This window comes from Xenopus tropicalis, chromosome 3, assembly GCF_000004195.4.
Source record: "Xenopus tropicalis strain Nigerian chromosome 3, UCB_Xtro_10.0, whole genome shotgun sequence".
NCBI lineage: Eukaryota > Metazoa > Chordata > Amphibia > Anura > Pipidae > Xenopus > Xenopus tropicalis.
In genome coordinates this window covers 70034061-70061889 of record NC_030679.2, presented here as the reverse complement: position 1 = coordinate 70061889, position 27829 = coordinate 70034061, and the positions used below count along the sequence as shown (strand labels likewise).

The window sequence follows — 27829 nt, the reverse complement described above, 5'->3', positions numbered from 1 at the left end:
GCATAAGATGAAAAATACAAAGACTTCTAATGGAAAAAAAACTGATTTTAATGGGTTTATATTGCAAATGTATTTCATTTTGTCTAAACACACACAAGGATTATGATTTTTGACTATACATCTCCTTTAAAAAAGGGTAATTAGTTCTTGTACACTTCATCTTCTCGCAACCTTAGTTACAGTGCATGTTTTATTTACATTATGTAAATTGGAAAAAATAACATCTTATGCACAAGCTATGAATTATATGAAATTTCGGAGGTGATAAACGACAGTTGTCAGTTTTCAAAGACAATGAATCCTGTCATATTTCCATATACAGTGTGCACATATATCCCAACTGTTCCGATTTTGGTGGGACAATCCAGATTTTTAACAGCTCAGCCCACAGTCTGATATTCTTATCGAACAGTTCCTCATTTCACTTTATCTCCTGCACTGAATGCCAAAAAAGATACAAAGTTTCTCATACTTAATTAGATAAATAGGCTTTGGCAGAAAGCTCAGAATATGCAACACCTGAACTTAGATACAATTGTAAATAATAAGATAAACAAGTTTCTTGGGGTAACTGAGGCTTGCATCTTAAAAGGCCATTTTACCTTCATTAGCAAAACTGTAATAACATACTAGAGAGGTACATTTCCTGAAGAAAATGTGAGTGGTGCTTGCCGTGGCAAAACTCGTGCCCCAATATTACAATGTTTCCTTCAGTTCTCTGTGACAATTGCCCCTGCATGGGTCTACGACAAACGATGGTTAATTGCCCCCTGCTGGGGCAATTAACCGCCCACCCCTCATAAAAGTCATAGCACCCCATTCCCGAATAAGCCGCACGGTTTGACACCTCATTCATGGGTCTACGACAAACGATGGTTAATTGCCCCCTGCTGGGGCAATTAACCGCCCACCCCTCATAAAAGTCATAGCACCCCATTCCCGAATAAGCCGCACGGTTTGACACCTCATTCAGGGGTCTACGACAAACGGTGGTTAATTGCCCCCTGCTGGGCAATTAACCGCCCACCCCTCAGAAAAGTCATAGCACCCCATTCCCGAATAAGCCGCATGGTTTGACACCTCCTTCATGGGTCTACGACAAACGGTGGTTAATTGCCCCCTGCTGGGGCAATTAACTGCCCACCTCTCAGAAAAGTCATAACACCCCATTCCCGAATAAGCCACATGGTTGGACATCTCATTCATGGGTCTACGACAAACTAGTTATTCGCCAAAATCCCCATTGGGGGCAATAAGTCAAATAAGACAATAAGTCAATTTGGGGACCTCTCTTGCCCCGGGGGTAAAACTTATACCCTTGTGCGGGGTATCTTCTGACACAGGTTGCAAACCTCTTCAAATGTGGTAAATTTCACGTTTCTAAAAAAATCCCTCTCTGCGCTACAATCCATCAAAGTTGGCCTCAATGTTAAGTCAATGGGATTTTTTGGGCCGGTTAATTGCCTCCTGCGGGGGCAATTAACTGCCCTCCCCTCAGGATAGTCATAGCACCCCATTCCCGAATAGGCCGCACGATTTGACACCTCATTCATGGGTCTACGACAAACTAGTTGTTCGCCAAAATCCCCATTATAAGTCAATGGGGCAAATTTGGGGACCTCTCTTGCCCCGGGGGTAAAACTTATACCCTTGTGCGGGGTATCTGCTGAGACAGGTTGCAAACCTCTTCAAATGTGGTAAATTTCACATTTCTAAAAAATTCCCTCTCTGCGCTACAATCCGCCAAAGTTGGCCTCAATGTTAAGTCTATGGGATTTTTGGCCTGGTAAATTGCCCCCTGCGGGGGCAATTCACCGCCCACCATTTAGAAAAGTCATAGCACCCCATTCCCGTATAGGCCGCACGATTTGACACCTCACTCATGCTTCTACGACAAACGGTGCGGGACTAGTTACGCTCCGAACTTTTGTACGGAAGAATAATAATAAGAAGAAAAATAAGCCTGTGAGATAATAGAAGTGATGCTTTGCAAGCACCACTAATAATAAGAAAAATAATAAGCCTGTGAGATAACAATAGTTTGCTTTGCTTCGCAAGCACCACTAATAAAGCAAGAACCCAAAACCACCAGAATTGTGTTCAGATTTTACATAACCTGCCAAATTTTAGTTAGGGGGTGTGTTCACAAAAATGGGGTTGGCCATAAAATTTTTCCCACATTAAAGGTGGCATTTCTTTTTGTCCCTCTTTGCATTTTTCAAATGTTGGTAGGTATGCACATTTTCCCCTGATATCCATCTGATGTAGCTAGCTACAGTTAGGAGTTGAGCCCCTGCTTATAATGCTGACACCGCTGGCAGCATGCAGAATACTGAGGTGCTGTTAAGGCTGCTCTGGTCATTGCTTCCAAAGCAACAAGCTGCTTTGTACTCGCCCACCTTTTTGTAGAATAGCTGCAACTTTATGGAAACACTGCAATCCACTTAGACATCTACAAGCATGCTGCTAAACATGTCTGATTTAATTCATGGAGGAAACTTTGCTCATACTAAATGTCTGCAGTGACTGTAACATCATTACCTTAAGTTTGCTTGTCGGTTTAGCTCTCCTCCTATCTAAAAGCTTGTGACAACTAAGATGTGTATGTCACACAATGACCTAAAACATGATTGTGTTAATCTAATGAGGTGACATTTTTAGATAATCAAGATTAGTTATTTAGAAAAGAGGAATTCACCTGAGAGAGTAAAGATATGCAGGGGCAGCACATTGTAATAATGTTGAATATGAACCTAAAACAACAAAATATTCTGGGATTCAGATATTTAGACTAGGGATCAATGTGTCAAGCTTTTCCATTTGCATCTATCTGCCCCTTGTTAGCCTGGATTTCTGCTGCAGTTATTTTAAAGTCAATACATTAATATTTAATGTTAGCATTTTAGATAGTTTTAGTCATGCTGGGAATTTTCAAATGGTAAAATTCATAAATTGTCTTTTTTTTTTGTTTTTTTTTGTAGATTGTTATAATGGAGGTACAAGGTCTTAAATCAGTAGCACCAAATCGTATTGTATACTGCACAATGGAAGTAGAAGGTGGAGAGAAACTTCAGACAGACCAAGCAGAGGCCTCAAGACCGCAGTAAGTACTTTCTGATCTTCTATAAACCATAACAAAATGAGGCACAAAATTAGTTTAGATTCATGGTTAGCATGTTAAACCCACTGCTGTTAGAAGTAGTAAACCTGTGTACAGTCAGCAATTTAATATGCCTTTTTAATCTATTTTCTACTGTGTGTGTGCAGTAAGTTAAATTACTTTTTGAATGCTTTAATAGTAATTCTACTAATTGTATGTAGTAATAAATATATACATATACATTTTGCACATAAAATATTGTGAATCTTTTTAGACTGGTATTGATATGCTCAGTTTTGGGGAAGCAAGCACCCTCAGCTATATGTGCAATGAGTTTGAGGTTCAAAAGTACCAGTGCACAGTAGAAAAACTACCATTTATGGTTGAAGTGGCACATTTAATTAGCAAATATTTTCCAGAATGCAGTAACATTTAGCATATATTTATAGTTCACTAGCAAACAAGGGACTACAAAAGGCAATAAATACGGTTTCAATGTGTGCCTTAATTTATAACGTGGCGATGTGGCTGCTGTGATGAGGCATGGACAGTGTCAAAAGTAAATGTTTGCATATGGTTGGTACATTGTTTTTAATAAACAATTAAAAGTAAATCATATTAAATACATATATACATGATTATTTCATACTTTTCGGTACAGGTGGGGAACACAAGGAGATTTTACTACAACGCACCCTCGCCCCATTGTAAAAGTAAAGCTTTTCACAGAAAGTACTGGTGTTTTGGCCCTTGAGGATAAAGAGCTTGGAAAAGTAAGTTAAAGGGGTTAACAACTTGACATAAATTTAGTCCAGCATTTATTAAAGTATTGTGTTTGTGTGCTTGAGAGACAATCCTATAGAATATATAATCTGTGTTAAACAAGCCTAGGACAGCTGTAAAAGGGGAAAAGTCATGTCTAGTCATCACATAGCTAGGAGTGCCGGCAAAGCTCATAAGTAGTGATGAGCGAATTTTTTCGCCAGCCATGGATTTGCAGCAAATTTCTGCATTTCGCCATTGGCGAATTGTTTTGCGAAACTTCTGTGAAAATTCGCAGCGGAAAAATTAATCTCGTAGAATTTTTATTTTGTTGCGCGTCAAATTGGGCACGGTTGCATCAAAAAGGGGCGCAGTTGCGTAAAAAATGGGCGCGTCGCGTCAAAAAAAGGACGTGGCCGTGTCAACTTGGGTGCGGTCGCGTCAAAGACGTGGGTAACAACAAAAAAAAACGTGAGACAAATGCGTTTTGCGAATTTTTTGCCGTTTCGCAAATTTTATGGGGAAGCGAAACGGGACAGATTTGCTTATCACTACTCATAAGTCCAAATGAAATGTGGCTCCTTTGGGTGGAGTTTGGGAGACAAAAACTAGCAAAACCTTGAATTACCTCATGATAGCAGTGAGAGCCCTATAACTGCCCGATTCCATTCTTCTTCTCTATTGAACTGCTGTATACTACTGTTAATGTACTTTGATATCTTTGTGTTATTTGTAATCGGACAAATTCTGATTTACATAATAAAAAAAGACTAGTCCAAATAAGCCTTTGGAAAAATTTAAGGCAAAGGCAAATTATCAAAAGGACATGAAGTCAAACAGTGAGACAGTGATGTTTTATCAAGTCTTTTGTTTAATACAGTCCTGTGGCTTTTAACCCTTTCAACGCCAAGCAGGTAGCTCCTACGTGCTGGCATAAAAAGGCATTAGGCGCCACGCACGTAGGAGCAACGTTTTCTTTATCCTGCTTTCGTTTTCTGCGCTCTGCGCTAAATCCGAGCGCAGAGAACGATCGCAGGATAAAGAACCCCCTAGAGAACGTGCAGAGGGGGGTAAGTGGTGGCCCCTGGGGCACGATCGTCCAGGGGCCCCATAGGAAACGCCAGCTCTCTTCCTTCTTCCTGCGCTCCCCCCCTCTGCTCCCCTCACTTCCTGTGCCGCCCACTTCGGATTTTTCATCGCAGCTGCTGCAGTCCTTGGGTCTGATGTCTCCCACCAGCGATCTCCAGCATCTTGACATGGGGTAGGTGCAACACATACACACACATACACACACATACACACACATACACACACACACATACATACACACACATACACACACATACACACACATACACACACATACACACACACACACACACACACACACACACATACACACACATATACACACATATTACACTAATACACACTTATACTTACACGTATACGTACACACACACTTATGTAATTTTGTAATTTTTTTTTATCGCGTCGTTTTTATTCTTGCCTGAAAAAAATGTTTTATTGCCATTGCAGATAGCTATTCACTAACCGCACTGCGCAATACCTTTTGTGTATTATTTTGGTGTTTCTACTACATTTTCTGTGATTTTGGTGCATTTTTAGGTGTTTTATTGCATTTTTAGCCATTTTATTGCATTTTCAGTTATGCATAGTTGTTGTTCGCTTGACTTTGTCTGTAAAACTTATTTGCCCTAGCCAAAATACTCAAACTGTTATTCTGACCACAGATATTATTAGGCAAAAAAAAAAAAATGATTTTAGTGATTTTTTTTATTTTTATCAATTTTATTGCATTTCACATTGTTTTTTTATTACTTGTCTTTGCACATGGATATTTTGTCTGCTGTATTTCAATTTGGCATCCTGTGTACCCCACATAGTTTGGTAAATGGGGCAACATGCAAGCTTTGTGCTGATTTTCAGAAATGTCACATAAACCGTTCTGTTTAGCATAGCTTTGTAGTTTGGTAGTTTGCAGTAGAAAGTTTTATTTACCCATTTTTGTTTTGTCAGAATGTGTACTTTCGGAAAATATATGGTTTTCTAGGGTCTTCGTACTGTTAGGGGGACTTATGCCACATAATACACATACTGGATGCAAAAATTGCATGAGCCTGGAGTGTCTTATGTGAAAATTCATATGCACTATTTTTATTTGGGTGCCCCTGTACGGCACGTAGTTTGGCCAATATATGCATATAGGGCATCAAACTGTTCAGTAGGCCCCTGGCGTTCATATTTAGAAAGTTTTATGTTGATACGTTACAAAATGTGGGGGGTACATAATGAGGTAAAATGCAAGCTTTGTGACGATTTTCAGAAATGCCATAAAAACCGTTCTGTTTAGCATAGCTTTGTAGTTTGGTAGTTTGCAGTAGAAAGTTGTATTTGCCCATTTTTGTTTTGTCAGAATGTGTACTTTCAGAAAATATATGGTTTTCTAGGGTCTTATGGCACATAATACATATACCGGGTGCAAAAACTGCATGAGCCGGAGCGTCATTTGTGAAAATTCATATGCACTATTTTTATTTGGGTGCCGCTGTACTCCGCATAGTTTGGTAAATCTATGCATATAGGGCATCAAACTGTTCAGTAGGCCTCTGATGTTCCTATTTGGGGTGATTTGCCTTTGTATGCAAGAAATTGTGTGAGATAAATGCAGCAAATTGCAACATTTTTAGGCGATTTTCTGAAATGTCATAGAAACCACTAACTTTAGGAAAACTTTGCAGATTGGTACTTTGGTGTAGAAAGGACTCTTTACCCATGTTGGATTTGTCTGAACGTGTACTTTCAAAAAATATATGGTTTTCAGGTGTTACCCTACATTTCTGCAGTTTCTATCCCACATAAAACTGCCATGTGTTTTTGAATTAGGTAAAGGTAAGCCATGAAATTAGTGTGCACAAGGTATATTTTGGGGTCTATAAGTGCCATGTGCTTTGATAAACCTATGTACAGTGGGCATCAAACTGCTCAGTAGACCTCTGGGGTTCATATTTTGGGTGTTTTATCTTGGTACATAATGACCTATAGAAAATAAGATGATGCATATTGGAGGTTTGAGGTGATTTTTGGAAAAAATCAGCAAACTTAGGAAACCTTTTTAGATTTCGAGAAATGTGTACTTTCCAAAAATATATGATTTTCTGGGGTGAGTGTACTTTTTACTAACTTTATCCCACATAAAATGATGTAAATGTGTTGATTTTGCAGAAGCTGAAATGACAGAAATGACGGCTCATATGGGGGTATATTCATATTGGGGCCCCTACATGCCACATACATAGGTAAACCTATACATATTGGGCATCAAACTGTTCAGTGGATCCCTGGCATTCATATTTAGGGTGTTTTATCTTGGTACCTAATGCTATGTGGGAGATAAAATACTGCAAAGTGGAAGCTTTGAGGGGATTTTTGGAAATGTCATCAAAATTGCTAACTTTAGAAATGCTTTGTGGCTTGGTACTTTGGAGTAGAAAGACACAGGTACCCATTTTAGATTCGGTGGAATGTGTACTTTCCAAAAATATATAGCTTTCTGGGGTGAGCGTACTTTTTTGTAGCGTTATCCCACACAAAATGATGTAAATGTGTTGATTTTGCAGAAGCTGAAATAACAGAAATGGCAGATCATATGGTATATGTTCACATTGGGGCCCCTACATGCCACATACTTAGGTAAACCTATACATATTGGGCATCATACTGTTCAGTGGACCTCTGGGGTTCAAATTTAGGGTGTTTTATGTTGGTACCTAATGCTATATGGGAGATAAGATGCTGCAAAGTGGAAGCTCTGAGGGGATTTTTGGAATTGTCATCAAAATTGCTAACTTTAGAAATGCTTTGCGGCTTGGTACTTTGGAGTAGAAACATAGGGGTACCCATTTTAGATTCGGGGGAATGTGTACTTTCCAAAAATATATGGCTTTCTGGAGTGAGCATACTCGTTTGTAGCTTTATCCCACACAATATGATGTAAATGTGTTGATTTTGCAGAAGCTGGAATGACAGAAATGATAGATCATATGGGGGTATGTTCACATTGGGGCCCCTACTTGCCACATACTTAGGTAAACCTATACATATTGGGCATCAAACTGTTCAGTGGACCCCTGGCGTTCATATTTAGGGTGTTTTATCTGGTTACTTTATAGTATCTTATCTCCTACAAGTCATAGACAGGAAGCTTTGAAGCAATTTTTAATACATTTCACAAAAAACCAATAACTTTAGGAAAGCATTGCGACTTGATAGTTTGGAGTAGACAGGCAGTTCTATCTATTCTGGATTCCACAGAATCTGTTCTTTCTAAAAATGTATAATTTTCTGGGATAAACCTTATGTTAGTGGAATTTGTGACCTTGAAATCTAAAGTATGCAGCTTTCTGGAGCAGTGCTTTGGAAATTTGGTAGGGTACTGCTGGGAGTTTTTGACCTATACAAGTGAGAAATCTCCATAAAACTATACAGGTATATATTTGGTATTGGCACGTTCAGGAGACATGGGACTTTCCAAATCAGTTGTATTTTTGTGCATAAAATATTTTTTGTTTCTGGTGTATGTGTTTATATTACGGAAAATATCATTTTTTTTTCATTTTTTAGACATTTAGAAGCCTATATCTTGTTACAGAATTGTAATTACACAAAAATTCTACCATATTTTGAAAGCTTAGGTTGTCCTGAAAAAAACGATATATAGTTTTCCTGGGTAAACTAAAAGTCCCCCCAAGGAAAAGCCCCTAAAGTGAAACAGTGCAAAATGTTCAAAAACTGTCTGGCAGTAGAAGTTCCACTTTGGTCCAAAACGGCTAGCAGTGAAAGGGTTAAAAGAAAACTAAACCCCACTAACTATTTTCAGCCATTCCTACCCATAACTTGCATAGACCTTTCTACTGCTTCATAATCTACATAATCTGTCAGAGAGATCTGTTGCTCCCCTGCGTCCCTAACACTAACATTTTATTATTTATTTTTTTCTTTCATGGTTCATATTTCTTTTGCACTAAAATATGTTTTTGTTGTGGGCAAAAATGTTTTATTTTTTTTTTATTTATTACGTGACAAAACCAGGACAAATCTGAAAGCAAGAATACACCATCTAATGATCACGTAGAAGTCAGTGGCAGGTGTCCCTTTCACAACATGAAGATCATACATTGCTTTAGAGGTTTTTTTTTTTTTTTGTTTTGTTTTTTTTAAGATGGAATTTATGCAACAATATGAAATGAAATGGAAAAAGCTGCAGTTTTCTGGGTTTTCCATGTCTTTGTTCATGCTTTTTTAATTTAGATCTTTTGATAAACGTCTATAAATTCTAGCAAGCCCCTCATAAAATTGCACATTTGCCTGTGATTTCCCCCCCCCCCCCTTGTTTTATAAGGTGCTGGGATAAAACGCAGTGGTGTAACTACCATACAGCAGATCCCACAACTGCATTGGGGGCCTGGGAAAAAAAGGGGGCCTGGAATGGTTATGTGTTCTGCTGCTACTTCCTGTCCCTAACAGAGCAAGCACTTAGAATTAGAGGGGTCAGGTGGGAGTTGGGATGGAGAGAAGTATGGTACTGTATCTTCCTATTCCATTCATTGCATAAATGGTATAACAGGTGCAAACTTATTGTTTTTACAGTGCTTCCATCGGTTCATTTTAGATCCACAGTTCATTGCCACTGCAAAATGCAATTTTGCCATTTTTTAAAAAACTTATAAGGCAGCTTTTCTTCCCTACTAGTGTAATTCAAGGGTTACTGTAGTCACCTGCAGGTCTGAAAAATTTCTAAGGCTGGCTGATGCCATATCCAGTGTGGGACTGACATGCCAGAAGACTAGGGCATGCATCCTGCACAGGCTGGTGGTGGTGGTGGTAGCTTTAGGATTCCCTTGAATCAATAGTCACAACTGCTCAACATTCTGAACAGGAGGCAGGAAGGGTCAAGTGGTCACTATATAGATGTGAAAGGAGGGCACATTGGTGCAAGTACCTTCCAATGAAATGCTGCTCCCAAGTTAGCAGGCCCCCACAACTGTAAGGTAAGGGTATCCTTTATACAGTACTTTTCTCCAACTGGACTCAAAGCCATTTTAGGTGCATTATAGGTAAGTATGCTGGGATACCAGGATTAAGTTACTTGTTCAGAGTTACAAGGAGTTGCCACAGGGAATCAAATGAGGGTCCCTTGCATATTAATGCACTTATTATAATGGCCTCTTTTGCACATTCCATTTTACATATGTATAATTAAAGCAGCATATGTTGCTCTGCTGACTGTTCAGTATGCATAAACCTTAAATGATATGACTGTACAATTTTAAATGAACGTCCATTTTAGTTGTTTCCAGTAATTTTTCTATTTTTTTGCTCAGGTAATACTAAGACCAACATCCAATAGTTTAAAGACTCCAGAGCTACATAAAATGATAGTACATAAAAACAGCCAAGATACAGCTCTGAAGATAAAACTGGCAGTAAGAATGGATAAACCACCTCACATGAAGCACAGTGGGTAAGAATAAATAAATCACTGCATTGGGGTGTGCATGCAGTCCTCTTTATGAGCTTGGGTAGGCCCCATGTAATGCAATCTCAACCCAGTGGCCAAAATACACTAGCAGCCAGATATGGCCTTTCACTTTGCAAAATAAAGCAAGAAAATGACTAGGTTGGTTCATGGCACTAGGGTGGTTTATGGTGTTTTGCCTGTTTTTTTCCTTTAAATGCCTTGTAGTGCTTTCTGCCTGCTAACATTCATTAGTAATTATGCTAAACTTCATCATGTGATTTCTGATATACAGAGAGACTGTTTTTGCTTTGAGGCTTCCTTTTTTTGTTGTCAATAAAATTTGGAAGGCAAACTAAGTACAGGTACAGGTATAGGACCTGTTATCCAGAATGCTCAGGACCTTGGGCTTTCCGAATATGGCATCATTCCGTAACTTGTATCTCCATACTTTGTCTACCAAAAAATCATTTAAACATCATTTAAACCCAATAGGATTGTTTTGCATCCAATAAGGATTAATTATACCTTAGTTGGGATCAAATACAAGGTCCTGTTTTATTATTACAGAGAAAAGGAAATAATTTTTAAAAATTAGAATTATTTGCTTATAATGGAGTCTATGGGAGATGGCCTTTCTGTAATTCGGAACTTTCTGGATAACTGGTTTCCAGATAAGGGATCCTATATCTGTATATTGCCCCTTGTAAGTGTTTCTCATTTAAACAACAATGAATACCTTTGTACATAAAATAATTGTGAATTCATATACATTTGTTTGATTTTTTTTTTTTTAAAATTTCTGCTTTTTACATTTCTTAAAGCGCACTGATTTTTGTTTTCTCTGGTTTAGCCAAATAGTTTTTTGTTATAGATAAATTAGTCCAGCCAGACTGCTGTAAATGAAAATAGGTTTTTCAGATAAAAATAATACTATAATCAAATTGATGTTTAGGGTTTTGACATGTTATATTTATTTTAATCTATTTTAGATGTGCCATTGTTTTCTCTTACCAAACACTTGGCTATTGTTATAATTTTTTTTTCCTACATTACACACACAAATACAATGCAGTAAGGGCTAAAATACATGCAAAATGCCAGCGCTCATCCCGGTGTAGTCAAGTCGTCACAGCTTGAACACAGTATTGACAGAGGAACTTGTATAAATGCAGATACCTTTTATGTAAGGCATTTAGGCACATGCAGCAGAGAGTGCCTAACTAAATTGCCAGGTAAGTAATAAAAAGTAATAATAACATTTTAAGCTCTCAGAGCAACAGTTTTTTAGCTGTTGGGGTCATTGAGAGGGAGATACTTCATAAACTATATAGAAAATAAATAATGAAGACTATTTTAAAAGTTGCTTTGAATTGTCCATTCTACAACATATTAAACGTTAACTTAAAGGTGAACCAACTGTTTAACTACTTTTTCTATTTAGTATTTTCTACTGCTATTTTTAGGATTACCTAGTCCATTATCACAGAACTTGAGTGCTCAATCAGGGCCAACTGCTTTTTGAACTGAAATTAATTTGTGTAAATTTTCATCTTTAAGCTTGCACATAATGAATTGTGATATTCGTGCAATTCATATGAATTTTAAAGCTTTAATTATTATATATTAATTTTGGTGTTAATGTGGTAGGTTGCCCAGCGTATTTGGTTATTAAAGCAAATAGGTTGTATAACTTTTTTGCATTTTCAAATTAAATATTCTAATGGAATAGAACATGTAGTATTCTCCTTTTTATTTTTTGTCTAACTATGTATCTGATGTGGGAACATTTTGGTTTTCTTTTGATCCTAAGACCAGTCTTTAATTTAAAGGGGGAAAAATGTTCGACAATAACAATGCCTTTCGTTGGTTATTTGGGCACTTCTCCCTTGGGATTGAATATCCTGTTCAGCATTCATGTGTTGCACTGAATGGAGTTGTCAGACTCATAAATATGTGCCTCTAGTGTAACCTAGTGGTGGTTAGTATTATGGCCCATTTTGTTTTTAAGTTAGATTAGAAAACTTGACTCTGAAATTCATGGCTGCTAGTTTTAATTTTTTTTTTATCAGATTTTGCAAACAAACCCTTTACAGTTGTATAGTTGTATTTTTTATTTTACATAACCTCTTCTATAAGTATATAAAAAAAGTGCAATGTTAAGGTTAGTTTAGGTAGGCAAACTATATATTGTTTTTTTTCATACAAAAAAAAAAAAAGAAGAAAAAATGCTATTTTTCATGATATAGGGATTTTTACCAGAAACATATTTTATTTTATGGACAAAAATTTAACTGATTTAAAAAGCCTTATGTCTCCCGAACATGCCAATACCTGATATGTATAGTTTTATTGAGATTTCTGACTTCTATAGATCAAAAACTCCCAGCAGTAAATTACCAAATTTTCAAAGCATTACAGCAGAATACGGCAAAGCCAAAAATCCTGGAACATTAGGTTTACACCAGGAAACCATATATTTTTTTTAAAAGTTCACATTCTGACGAATCCGAAATGGGTAACTATGTCCTCCAACTTCTAAGTACCAAATGGCAATGCTTTACTGAATTTAGCAGTTTCTATAAATAATTATGAAAATTCTACAAAATCACATCAAATCTTCCACTTTCAAGCACCTTATCTCCCACATAGCATTAGGTACCAAGAAAACACACCCTAAATATGAAAGCTAAGGGTCCACTGAACAGTTTGATGCCCATTGTGCATAGGATCACCATGTATCTGGCATTTAGAGATCCCAAAAGGAAGTTAGTGCAAAGGAATTGCCCCGGAGATCTCTTTAGCTACTGAAAATTCAACACGTTTACTGCATTTTCTGTGGAGTAAAAACACAAAAAAATACATTGACCCCCCCAAAACCATATGTTTTTGGAAAGTACACATTCGGGCAAATTCATAATTGGTACCCATGTCTTTCTACTCCAAACTACAGATTCGCAAATGGGATCCTTATTGTGCCCAGTTCTATTTCTCTGATGCAATATGTGGTAGCTGATATAGAAGGTATCCTGAATGCCACAATCGCCTTTATGCTTTTCCCCCCCTGGACTACCCTAAAGATATCATTGGCATAGGAACATGAGTACCAATGATCCTGCCTCTACCCTAGAATTTGAATCTTTTCCTTTTCTTTCTTTTGATATACACTATTTTAATGAAGTAATTAAAGCTATGTTTTATTTAGTCATATCTGATGTTTCAGAAGTGAGTGGTGCAAGCTGTGGATCGCTTGGGTTTTTCCCACTAGTGTAATTCTCTATATTGACTTTGATCCTGCACACTCTCTGCATTTTACTTTTTCTTTCTATAGGTGGTAGGTGCTCCCTTTAGTATTTACTGTATTTGATATCTCTTCTGAATTAATACAATGTACATGCTTTAGCTTTTTCAGCCTTTGCTGATGCAGGAATTTATTTCTTCTCTTGTTCACTGACCTCATACCAAACTAGAGTGAGTAGATTAATCATAATTCCCTAAATAAAATCTGAGTTTTTGTAATGTTTTTATTCTCAGTCTGGAGCTTTGCTCATGTTTTCTTTATTGAAATTAATTCTATCACGGGGACATGTTTTTTTTAAAGTGCGTCAGTTAATAGTGCTCCTCTAGCAGAACCCTGCGCTGAAATCTAATTTTTTAAAAGGGCAAATGTTTTTTTTATATTTAATTTTTAATTTAAAACCTCAAAAAAAAATAATCAACAGAACAAAGGTCAAGTAACAAGTAACCCAGCTCTCCCTGAAGGATTCAGCTGCCTGAAACAGTAGTACAGTGCTACCACTGCCCCGCTTTGGGCTTATGCCACATCTCTTAGAGAAACTGCCCTGTATTTTAGCAAGTGAGAAAATGGGAATAACTGCCCATACAGCCTCTTATTAACTTTAGGATTGGTGTCAGTGTAAATGCCCAGTGATAAAACATATGGATCATATTGCCTTTTCCTGCATTTTCTGTAATTTTCCGTAATCCATTTGTCTTACCACTTACTATTCGCATGATGCCAATGAAAAGGTATCCCTCTAAATGTTTAAACCCGTTTCTGCCTTTGCAGAAATGTAATGATTTTTAAGATGTGCAGCAAGGAAATATACTGTACACGTAGTTTCTTGTTTGCAATTGTAAAGCATCTGCATGTGTGAATATGGGGCAGTCAAGGAAATTTGTGCACAATAAGTATATAATTCTAGGGATGCTAGATTGAAGGTAACATAACAGAGGCTCTCACAGTCTCACACAGTCCAAAACCCTAATTTGTGGGCAGGAGTCGATGTCGCACACATTAAAAGTGTAGCAACAAGCCTGTTTAAGTTTAGATAATGCATTTTAATTAATCTGAAGCAAAGTCTAGATCTGGCTTTGTTTTGTCTTGTAGATTTAATGGCAGAACATTGCCTGTCTCAGGGAAAGCTTGGTTTCATATGTTCATTCGCAACTGAGTAACTAACGAACTTCATAAGCACAGGAAGACAGAAGGGGAAAACCACAATTCTCTACACCTGCGTTGATGATAGAACTGGCATGATAGTCAAATCAACTTACTTCTAATTATTAGGAAGGTAGCTGCAGAGATTCTTCAATCCCTGGGAGATTCCATGTTTGCAGTTCTCAGTGTCTCCTTTTTCTTTCCTAAACGATTCTATACAAACTGTTGCCTTTGTTGGAAGTTCCTGATAGGGTCTCTCCTCTATTGTATGGAGGACTGCAGAGATGTCACAGTGCAGTACCATAGGCATCCCCCAACCTACCGCAGAAATACCCTTAGCTAAGTACATTTATATATGGGAAATAATGTTGCCAAAGGATTTTCTGCTTAGTGATAAAATTGGTGTTCCATGACTGAAATGTGTGTATTGTAAAAAATAGATGTACATCCTCTTATAATACAGGTCACAGACTCCAAAGTGACTTCTGATTTCATACATTTCAGGAGAGGGAATTTTATGTAATATAATATGCAGCTGTGAAGTGTGAAATACCTAATTATATAGTTTGTTCACCTCCTAACTTTTGTCCACCTTGGACCAGCAACCTTTGTTCACATAGGAACCCCCCCCCCTTTCTGTCGCAGTCTCCACACCCAAAAAAAGCCTATAGGCAAAGTGCTTTTATATAGATCATGGAACTCCAAGGTGGTTTCCAATATCCCTATATTTTACAGCAGGGGGTACATCATTATTTATAATAAACAAGTTTCAGAGATTCAAAAGAGTGGCAAAAAAATTACATCAGTGATGCATCTATTTCAACTGATAACATCACTAAGCACCACTTATAAGGTTTTCATTAACAGGATATGTGCGGTTCTTGTGTGTTATATGAGTATTAGACGTTACCAAGGATTCAATGACTATGTAAAGGCATGGGGCTGGAGGCTGAGTGCTTTTATATAGGTTATGGAATTTCGAGGTAACGTCTAATATTCTCATATCTTGGAACATTTTTTATCTCTAAAAATTAATGGCGTTTTCTATTGTTCATAATGGAGTACAGTCTTAATAGTACAGATTGTGTTTTTTTCAGCCTAATGCATGAACTGTTTTTCACTTGTCAGTTCTCTTTCAAGTGTCTAAAGAGATATTTATTCAGAAAATCTGCCAAGGAAACTATTTTTGCCTGTATCCAATGTGTCTTTTCAAAGAAGTTCTATTTCAGCTTTTATTTTAATATGCTACAGAGTATTCTTGAAACAGGGGATGCCAAAGTAGGTCTTTTTTAGCATAACTGTATGTATTTCCTGGAATATTCTTCTTCCTGCTGTCTTATTTCCTTGTTTCCTATTGTATATTGTATTATAATGGAGCCCTGCATGGATATTTGCCTAAGTAATTAAATATCACTTTACATCAAACTGGCGTGACATTTTTTCCTTAATTATGCATCACTTAATATCATAAAATTAGCATTTACTTAATTATGCAATTAACACCATTCACATGCAAACCAGACACCGATATATGTTCTCCACCCTTTTCTGAGATGTTAACATTTGATTTAATAATAGGGTGCTTCAAAAATACAGTTGTAAAGGATCAAGTTGTTGATCTCACCATTCTATCCTTAGAGAGCAAATTATTGTGTACTTGCTTTTAATAATTCCAGCAGTAATTGCTGGTGGAAGATCATGGGAAACTGAAAGGGGTCTTGACAGGATACCAGTGCTTTCTAATTGACTAGGCTAGCACTGTTAATTAGACTGTCATTCTGCATTTGGACTAATTAGTCTTAAATGTGTAGAGAGACTAATAAGTGTGTGTGTTTATGTGGATTATAGTATACATTATTATTTAAAACAGAGTGGATATAATGAATCCTTTTGTATTTTTACTTTATCAATAAACCTTGCTTTCTGTCATAAAAAAAATAGCATTTTTTATGTAAAATAGTTTGTAAAATAATTGAATAAGTTTTGATTTTCAGAAACCTAAAGACAAAAGCATTTGCCTTCTAGGAAGGAAACGTGTATAATGTTTAGAACAGTGATCCCCAACATCACTGAACATGTTGCTCACCAACCCCTTGGATGTTGCTCACACTATCAAATAAAGCCCCCTGTAAGCTAATAGTGTGCATAGAGGTGACCTAATAGCCAATCTTAGCCCTTATTTGGTACCTCCATGAACTTTTATGATGCTTGAGTTGCTCCCCAACTCTCTTTACATTTGACTGTGGCTCATGAGTAAGAAAGGTTGGGGACCCTTGGTTTAAAAAGTGAGAGGAGGACTGTCAGCCTTTCTTATAGGTAACATGTAACCTGTAAATGGACCGTGCTTCTGTGTCAGTAGTGTACATTGTATGAGCCATGACAGTTTAAAAGGGTTTGAAGTTTAATAGAAATACAAGTTTATTATTATATTCTTATGGCTCAAATACCTCCACTGCTTAGTACCTCAGTTTCTTGTACAGCTCTGACAAAGTATGCCTTTTAATATTATTTCATTCAGGTTACTTAGCAGTCACCACAGAGTTCTGTTACCTGTACAAAAGCATTCGGCCCCCTGCCTTTATATGATCACAGAACCCCTCCATGACTTATAATATATAGGCAATAAAGGTATTATCTTTACACCACTTTTGTTATGCTTCATATCAAAAAAAGTTTGTACTTTACCTAGTGAGCACATACAGCGGCAGATATTGGGCTCATGCGCCAGTGGTTATACTGGTAAAGTGATGACCTCTACTGTACAAAGTTAGTCATATGCTCAAATAGATGAATCCTTTGTATCCATGTATATAATTGACAGTTTATAATTTCCTGTGGGCCAGCCTATAAATTATATCCTCATAAATGGCACACTCCTATGCCAGAATGCGCTGTTTGTAACTTAGAGACAAGCTCATGACACTGTGTGCATCTCTTGCAGTTTCATTGCCCTGAACCCTTACTTTTTTCACTGACTGGCAATGCCTGCAGTCCTTCTCTGCCAGTTCCTTCTTGAACATGTGGCAGGGAGTGGCCATAGAGAGAAGAGAACAGAACAGACTTCTGCATTTTGTAAGAGACATTGTGGGACATTCACGCTAACAGATTCACAACTGGCAGCAAACTCTGCGTAGGACTGGTTCGTATTCTCTATGACTGTGGCAGACAGAATTAACAGAAAATAGCTCTGGAGAAGGCAGGTTGTCATTACCACATATAAACTCTGGTGCAGTTTAAAGGGCAGATCGTCCATTCGTCCGTCCATGCGTCATGGATTTCATACACAGTCAGGAACTTTACACGCTTTTCTTCCATATGTTTCTTTTGTGAAGTCTGCTTCTCCAAGTTTGTCTGTTATTAACTCTCTGCCTGACTCATTCTAACAGAGAAAAACAAGTCTCCTCAGCATTGTTGTTCATGATGGTTTCTTCTCGAACTTTGTCTCCTTGGGCACTGTCAGTAGACTAAAAGCCTAATGTAAGCAATTATTAAAAAAACAAAAAAAGTGCTGTAAACTCATACCCTATAAAAAAAAAACATTTGTACCAGCCATTCTTCTGCAATAAAGAGAGAAAGGTCTCACCTGACTAACTTATATACATTTAATTGTAGATTCTTGCTATCATGAGACAATGAAAAGATTATTTTGAATCTACTAAGGAAATTTTAAAAAAAGTGTTCCCATTTTTTGTGTTGATGGTCTCATAACCCTTATCTTCAAGGAGAAGGATTTCGAGTAACAGATTGAATGTCAGTGGCAGAACTATACTATACCCATAAGATAGCCTTTAGACAGAACTTTCTTCCCTAAAACTGTGCAGTTGGGTACATGACATATATTTTTAAACAAGGATTCTTTTAAAGCAAAACATATGGCTAGATGGAGCCCCTGTTGTCAGGCCTTGTAGGAACTGATGAAAATCTGTTTGTCTCTCCTGCTAATGAAGTGATGATACTTCTCAGTAGTGGTAACTGGCCTTGCAGATTTTTTCCCTTCTTTATTCTTGGTAAATTACATAGCTTACTTTAAATGCTATCCATATGCTGTGATACTTTAATGGATACTGATGGATAATTACCACAGTTGGGATCTAAGTAGAGGGTACATGGATTTGTTTAACCTAGTATTTGCAAGTGGGATTCCATTTAGATTTGTGGATGAATACTAACATTAGTGCGGCGCCATACTAATTGTATGAAACCCATATTATTTTTTTTTTTCTATAAATGTAACACTGTATACTGTCTGTACTTCATGCTACAGCTCTTGTCATACTTAACTAACCAACCCTGCTTCATACTATTACAACTATACTTCTCATATTGGTATTGTATGTCATGGCATTTTTTTTGTTATATATGTAGTAGTTTGTGGAACTGTATATATGTATATTTTTATTTATGTAGCAATATGTACAGCATAATAATAAATTAATAGAACAAACAGTGGGTCATTAACATAATAAATGCAAATATAAAATACAATTGCACTAGATTAAATTCTAAGTGTTAAAGAGACTAGTATAGAGGTTCCTGTCCCAACGAGCTTACACTCTAAGTGGGTGGGTAGCTGTATATATAAACCACATACACTGGTACATACGTGTGATTTAAAATATATTAAGAGTGAATTTGTGTTTATTGACTTTACTATTGGCATCAGCAACGTATTTGGAAAAGTACTTCTTTTGCAAATTCTACCACTTTTATAGGACTTTGCAAAAGGTGAACACCCTCTTTAAAGTTAAGCTGCAGCCATGTGTGATTTGTTTTTGTGCACATAAGAAGCAAACAAGGGTGAATTTAAACTTAAGTAATATGTGAAGGATTCTGATCTTTTTTTTTATTTAATATAACTTAACTTTTTGAGGAAGCAGTTCAAATGGCATTGACCAGCTGCATATTTTAATTTTGCCACTTGGGGGCTGCATTGTAAACCGAAATGTGTCAGTATTTAATGGGAACTTAAACATCTTTCAAAACAAGCTTTATGATTGCCTTTCAGTATATAAATAACACAATGGATATTTACTGAACAGAACCAGCACACAAATGTTGTAAATAAAAGAATACTATTTTTTTTTTACATGAACTATTTCAGTTGGGCTTATGTAAAAAAGGTGCATAAGCACTATGTGGACTTCCAAAAATAAATCAATCTATTTATTTTTTTACAGACATACCTTATTCCACTAATTGAAAGGAAATCATGATACTCTATCTGTGATGACAGGGACCAGGTCCCAACCCCCCTCACAATGTAATGCAACACCTCCCTCACCTTGTTCCATTGTGAAGTGATAAATTATGGAACTTGATGCTGATGGCCCATGGAGTGAGTTAGTCAGCCGCAATCAATCTCTGCTAGTGCGGGCCACTAACCGCTCCGAAATGCTTTTCCACTGGCAACAATAGAAGTCACTGGTTAAAAGGCCTACGCATTGCTTCGACTTTCCAAAGTTGCAAAAAGTTGCCGGCAGAAGGAAACTTTGCGTGACTTTGAAAGCGATGTGTAAGCCTTTCCACCAGCGACTCCTATTGCTGCTGGTTGAAAGGCATTTTGGAACGGTTAGTCACCGGCGATAGATCGCTGCTAGTGCAGGCAGCTAACTCATTCCGTGGCCCATCAACCTTAAGCCCCTGGAATCCATGGAATCCATGAACTACACACTTTAGAAAGCATACGGGCTGCAAGTGCCAAAATCCATCACTTCACATGGCCTTTCCATGATGAACAGACCCTGCCCATTAAAGTTGGTTTGCAAACATTCTGTATTTACATTTAGATGCTTCTCTGTAGTTGTCACAGTAGTTTGTTATTGTGATGTGAGTTTTTATTGCACGTAGTGCATTTTCAAATGTGCTTTAAAGATGCAAGGATAACATTTTCAGTGGAAAGTTTTATTACATACCCTATGTACTGGTGCAGAATATAAATGTATCAATCTTTCGTCTACTGGCGATTTAGTTGCTAAACAGTTCTAGCTATATTAAATGCATGCAAAGGAAAAATTGTGCAAATTTTATTAATGATGTGGAGGTTTGTCACCCTCAGAAAATCTCTGCTGCTAGCAAGCAACAAATCTGAAAATACCTTTCCCTTCATGGAAATTGCCTCTTGTAAGTCATTTCCTCCAATAATGCCAGATTGCTGCATGTAAAGTGTTTTTTTAGTTAGTTAAAGTAGGGGTATTTTCAGGTGATGTGTTGCCCGAGGATAGCACAAATTTCATTTTGCATTCATTGCCCTTACCCAACTCTAGTAAAAATCTATTTTTCAAACACCATTAAATGCATCTGAATACACTGCTGTGAAGGCTTGAGGGCAGCAATTTAAGTTGAAATTGTGCTGTGTAATGCACAGGCTTACATATCGGATAACAAATCACAGGAGGATAAAGGGATCAAATGTCATTAATGACTATGCTGAACAACAGAATGAAAATCTCTCAGATTTAAAATAAAAACAAATCCTAAATTAATGCTCTTTTAGTACATACGTACAATATGTCAGGCTTGAAAGGCCACCTAAATGTGCTGCGGGAGAGAAAGGCTGCTTCTAGGGGCAGATTTATTATGCAGTGTTAAAACAGTGACAAAATTCACCACCCATGGCCAGGCTTTACGGTGTTAAAACAGTATGTTTTCTTTACATGTTTTATCTTAGAGCAACTTTTTAAAAACCACTACGAGTTGCACATTACAAAATTATAGGACAAGTAATATCAAAAGCAAAAATATATATATATACATTTAACCTGGAAAAGGTTTTGTTCCTATCCTGTATATGTCAAAATCTGATATTTATTGCAGCATGCGTATGAGCTCACCTATGTTGAGCCATCTTTTATATGCTATTTAACCACATTAATATAAACCAATTTTAATTATAATCTGTGAAATAGTTTACTTTTATTAAAAGCAAATTATGACTCTCGGTTACATACAAATCTAAAAATACAACTCAACCATGAAATACAAATTGCCTTAACTGATCACACTCTGAGGGGCTTCAAAGTGTTATTCAATCCAGTCACTGGTCCCTTTTAGCTTTTTAGCCCACCTCATCTTCTGTCCAGGTCCTACTCCATTGCAGGCTATAATGTTTTTTTTGTTTTTTTTATCATTTCTATGTTTGTAGCATAAGGAATCTGAACATACTGTATACTGCTTATTCTGTTTTATGCAGTCTTTAGTGTGACCAGATGATGGCGCTGGCACACTTAATTGCCAGGAAACATTTCTGTGTTGGAAATACAGCATGACATATATGGCACATTTGTAAATTTCAAATATTTTATATTGCGCTGTATCATATATTTTCGTATTAGCACTTCTCGTGCAAAACAAGTCATTCTCGTATTTTAGCATGACCAAATGTTCTGTTAGCCGATATTTTGGGAAAGACGACAGTAGCTTGTCTTTTCTATACTGGAAGTACCTCTATGCTTAAGGGCTTGATTTCATACATAGAACAGTATGTCAAACATGTCTCCAGTTGGACAGCAATCATCTAGAAATGTTTTTATTTTAACCACACCTCCTGTTCTCATGGTGCTTAACAATAGCTAGAGACATATAATATATATCGGCTGTAATTCAACACATTTTAATTGGTTTACAATTATTACTATTTGTTACTATTTTCAATATAGCAGTGACATATTTAGCAGCACTTAGTTGAAAATATACATCATTTACTTTCCCTGTCCAGTGTACAGTCTGAGATCCCTATCACTTTTACACACTCTAGGGGCAATTTTATAAGGAACCAGTTAACATTCCTTTAGATCTTTGGAGTGTGGAGAACACTGGAGTACCTGGAGGAAATGCATGCACATACAAACATATTGCTAACCATTGTGCCACCATGCTGACCTAGCAAAAACCTTAGTGCAGATATTTTTACTTGTACAAATATATACAAATTTATCAGAGAATTAAAATGTTTACATTTCACAGTTTAGATGCTTGCCAAGGAAACTGCTAATGCAACATGCAGAGCAACAACATGTTTGAAAAAGAATCTTCAAAAATGGCTACATTAAAAATAATGTAGGTGACATAACATGCTATATAGAACCAAAACTCAATGACAAAAGGTTAAATCAATCTAACCCCCCTAAAAAGGATGTATATTTGTATCTGCTGAATTTATTATACACAGTGCTGTACCAGCTAAGTCAGTTCCTTTCTGAGTAACTGTAAAATTGTTTGCTACCAATATGGATTCAATTTTTTTTCATGTATAAAACAATGCAGAAGAATTGCACTCACAGAATTTGCTTGATTGCCAGCAAATTACGCAATGTTTTATGTTGTGTCTCCGCTTGGGCACCCAAGTAGAAAAAAACTTTTTATGGTGTGCATCTTACGTAGCTCTCTCTCTATTTATAGATAGATATTGTCTAATATTCCTGTTTGAAAATTGCAGTTGGGGCTCCAAACAAAGGATAGAGGGTGGTAGATTTTCTGTGCATTTGTATAGCATGTAGTTTCGATTTACTGAACTGACCTTTTAATCTTTGAACCACATTTATTCAAGGAATGTGCTCAGTTTGATGCTTGCAGTATATTGTTTCTAATACCACCTAAGTGCTTCATGGGTTAATGGGATTTATAAAATGTGTAATGTGTTCCCTGGAAAACAGGTGATACAAGAGTAAAGGTTGTTATTACTGCAGGGTCAGATCAATTCATTTATCTGCAAGGGCCTTTCAGCTTCTTGAGAATTAACTACAAAATCAAATAAAGCAAAATCAAAGAAAAAAGAAATGTTCTATGGCTTAAAAAGATAAAGTTGTTTATGTAGTGTCAGTTTCTATTAAGTGAACAGTTTACTCTTGCAAACACTTAACTTTATAAGTGTAAGTCCTGTCTAAACAATTTTATAGTGAGAGGACTGCAGTATTTCAATATGTTACAGTGGTAGATGTGTATGGCATCTACTGTACCTTTGGCAACTGCACTCCTCTCATTCTTACAGCAATTTGCACAGTTTAACCTGCCACAGGTCTCATGCAGTGGTGGAAAGCGGAGATGCAAGGATTCAGCTTAACAGCAGGTTGTCGTGTGTCAATAGGTGGTAGCTGGAGATAGCTTGCCAATGGCAACTTCACAGACCACCCTGAATCATTAAAGCTCAGACATTCACATTCCTGTGGAGTTGAAAATAACTTAAAGTGATAATGTAGTAAATATACCTGTATGGCTGCCTATATAGATAAATATGTGTGTGTATTATATAAAAACGGTGTCTGCTTGCACACATGTACAGAAGATTGATACCTGGAGCATTCCTTGTTTACAAGCTATATCTATAGTAAATGGAGTACATTTCAAGGATGTGTACTAAAAAAAAAAATTTAAAGATGTCACAGAACCAGGCCAAAACTTTGACATGATCTATAGAAAAAAATGTTAGTACAGTTTTTTACATTATATTAAAATTTTTATTTTGTTTTTCTTTAAGTGTTTCTTAATCTGATAATGCATACTAATAACTCCTGTTTTGAATATTCCTGCTAAAGCCCCATGCATTCATGCTTGTGCCTATCCAGTATAATCTGACGCTTCTATCTGGCATTGACAGATGTTTAGAATAAAGCAAAAAATAACAGTATTCATTTTCTAAGTCACAGGTAGGAACAATGTCTGAAAGAGATACTGACACCAGAAAATAATCCTTTTTTACATATATCATATGTATATATGCTTTTACATTACCTGTCTAATCCCCAATGTTCTTCTAAGAGGGGGCATTAGAATCTATAACTGACCGGTTGGCACCACAGTCAGGTTAAGGAAGTTCAACTAAGAATTACTCATAAATGGCAACCTCTCAGCAAAAAAACAATCCACGTGACCTATAGCTAACTTTTGATAAACATTATTATTTCAAAGAGTTATTTTTTACTGTCAGTATCACTTAAACATCTCTTAGCTATAATTTTCTAAATTATTAGAATATGTGATGGCTAAAAATGAGATTTGCAACAGCCTTGATATGTTGGTGGTTAACTGGTATAATACTTGCTTACACTTCACAGTTTATTTACCATCATGTTAGCAATGCTGGAAAATATACTTTAGCCCCCCCCTCTACCGTGTGACCCTGCTGCTATAAATATGACTCTTGCTTTGCTATGATTAGTAATAGTTTTGTTTGTGTGTATGTCACTGGCATTGGATGTTTGTAAGCACTGCCCTATAGATTTACCAGCATTTTATTCCATGCAACAAAGACTTGTTTATATCTCCTTTTGAAAAGTGTAGAATGAAGAAAGTGTTTACTGCTTTACTGTGAATGACCTAGGCCACATTGCTTGTCTTGATTGTGTTGCGTTTCTCATTCCTAAGTAGAAACAAAAAAAGACTTAATCTTGCAGGGAGGCATAATAATAAGAATCCAGTCTTAGGAAGACTCCCTTTATGCAGGCACTGGCGGTACAACGTGCACTGCTGACTGAAAGTGCCTGTGGGCATTTGGTCCCTATAGCCTGTATTGTTGTCAGTTAAATGGGATCATGAGTGTTTGAAAGGTGTTTGAGAATGAACTGAAAATCATTTTCACAAGTGGATGATTACTTCTGCCACATGTTAACTGAACTCCATCAGAATGACCCAGATTTTTGAGACTGCATTAATTGCTCTTTCAACCTTGAGTGAGATTTTTCTGTTTAAGAAAACCTTTTGCGCTACTAGCTGGCTAGAGGTATTGAATTTTTTTTTTTTTGTATTTTGTTCATTGTCTGAGCTAAAGAAAGCCTTGTAAAAACTGAGGATTTGTCTTTCGGGATGTAGGTTGCTTCATTCCCTGGCATAAAAAAAATATGAAATCAAAATGGTCTCTGAAAAGTAATAACTGCCCTTTTTCACTTTTCCAGAGCTGAATAGTTCCACTGTTCAGTACACAATTATGTTTTTCAACTATTCATTAAAGCTGATTTTTCATCTTGAAGTATAACCATGAACTCTCACAGCATGGCTCTTTGCAAATAAATTGCCATATTTCTTTTCATATCCTTTTAGTGTAATAAAACAAAACTCTGATGTTTTGTGCTATGTGTTGAGATTGCTGGACAGGTTATTATCTTATAGCTTCACATAAAAGAAAAAATAATCTTTGTACTTGCAATATTGTGTTGTGCTGATTCCTTTATCATTGGCTTTTAGATTTGTTAACTGACTCCCAAGAACATTGGGTTATAACAATTTGATTAATTTGAATACTTTTTATTAATAACACAGCTTTAAATAATAATGAAAGTCCAAGTAAATAAAGTTATGTATGTGTATATTTTAGATTGTGTTATACTCTCAAGATGCAGTTGTTCATGCTGCGATTGAAGTGCCTGGTCTTTGCTACATTCAGTGACTTCCCACTGCCTGTCCTATCTATTGGTAGCCTCCCCAAATAAAAATGTTATTCTTCACCCCTGATGAGGATATAAAAAAACATGCTGCACAGGACTAAAGGACAATAATTGGCTAAAGCTTAACTTGCATTTATTTGTTGGGCTGTTCTGGGGGAGGACTCTTCCAATGCTTGACTTTCACTAATATAACATGTCGGAAAAGCCCTCTTCCAAGACACAATTTTAAATGCTGTGACCTTCTTGTGCGCCAATATATAATAACTGCAGAATTATGTTTGTTTTATGGCATTAAAGATGCAAATTATGGAATGGAGACCTACATTAGGAAATTACATTTGGACGCTCATAAAATGAGACCTATGTTAACAAATAACATTTTGGATTCATACATCTCACAGGAATGGGATCTATTATCCAGAATGCTTAGTAATTCAGGGAGCTATGTCTAAATGTAAAATATACTTTTAGAAATACACTTTTTCCGTTAACATATGATGGCTTTCTGGTGGATTTGTTGGCACTGATTACAACTTCTTTTTGATGATTAGTGTGCAACATGCTAAATTTGTCTACCAACAATGCAGCTTTATTTCCTACTGCTCCCAGTGTAGTTGTTAGCACTGGCAAAGTAATGTACTCTGCATCCTCACTGGCTAATCTCCCACAAAATGCAAAATCCAGTGTGTGTTGTGTGTGTCTTTTTTTTTTACTACATATTTCATATGTAGTAACCTAGTGATAGATGATTACATTCTAGGTATCATACAATATTTGAAAAGCTTTAATGTGAGGAACCATATTCTTGCAAACAAACTCTTCTTAAACCCAGTATTTAATAAAAGCAGTTTTAGGAGTATGTTAACGCCACCACAGATGTACAAGCACCTAAGTCTAGTTGTTCTATTGCACACTGATGCTTCACAGAGGCAAATCACCCTAGACTTTCTAGCTAAGCACTCTAGCAGACACTTCAGAAAACAATGCAAGTTAGTCTATAGACAACACTCAACTTTCCCACAAGCAAACAAAGGGTTAAGCAGACACACTTTCCTTTTTAAAACACATTTAACATACACATTCTGCTTAAGGCATAAAGGCTCATTTAAAGAACAAAGACAAACTAAATTTTATATTTAATAATCCAAAGTGGACAGTGCATATATGATATAAAAACAGTTAAGGTTACAAAAATGGCATATAGGTTGCAAACAGTTATAAAAAAAATGAGATAAAAATGCAGAAACCTACATACATCACCAATAGAATGGTCCTATGTAATTCCTGTTCGGGGGGACGGAGAAATAGCGACATATGCCTCCCGAGCAGCTTGGTCCCCAAAGGCATATATCTTCCCAGTTGTCTGGGCCATTGATATACAGGTTACAAGGTAGGTCACGCCCCCATCCAATGAGAAAGGTGAGGGCCGATACAGGGCCAAATTAATCAACAAGGTAACTAAATGATCATACCTGTGCTACAGTCGGGTGGTCTATCTCAGGGAAGATTTTTAGCTAGAGCTCCCCACAGACTCCAAACACTCCCATGTTATGATGATCCAATATTCTGATAAAACCAGAATAATATGTGTTAGGCCTGGTGTGTTTGGTGTC

The 27829-nt window shown here is 36.7% G+C and overlaps 1 protein-coding gene across 8 annotated transcripts in view; it reads left to right on the top strand.

Annotated features, from left to right (window-relative positions):
- The window catches only part of cadps2 (Ca++-dependent secretion activator 2), a 184501-nt gene that overhangs the window by 29459 nt on the left and 127213 nt on the right, over positions 1 to 27829 (top strand). For all 8 annotated transcript variants that reach the window (XM_018092294.2, XM_031898988.1, XM_031898987.1 and 5 more), the window contains exons 6-8: positions 2982 to 3103; positions 3762 to 3873; positions 10267 to 10406. In XM_018092294.2, the coding sequence (XP_017947783.1) occupies positions 2982 to 3103; positions 3762 to 3873; positions 10267 to 10406 (374 nt within the window). The remainder of the gene's footprint in view (positions 1 to 2981; positions 3104 to 3761; positions 3874 to 10266; positions 10407 to 27829) is intronic.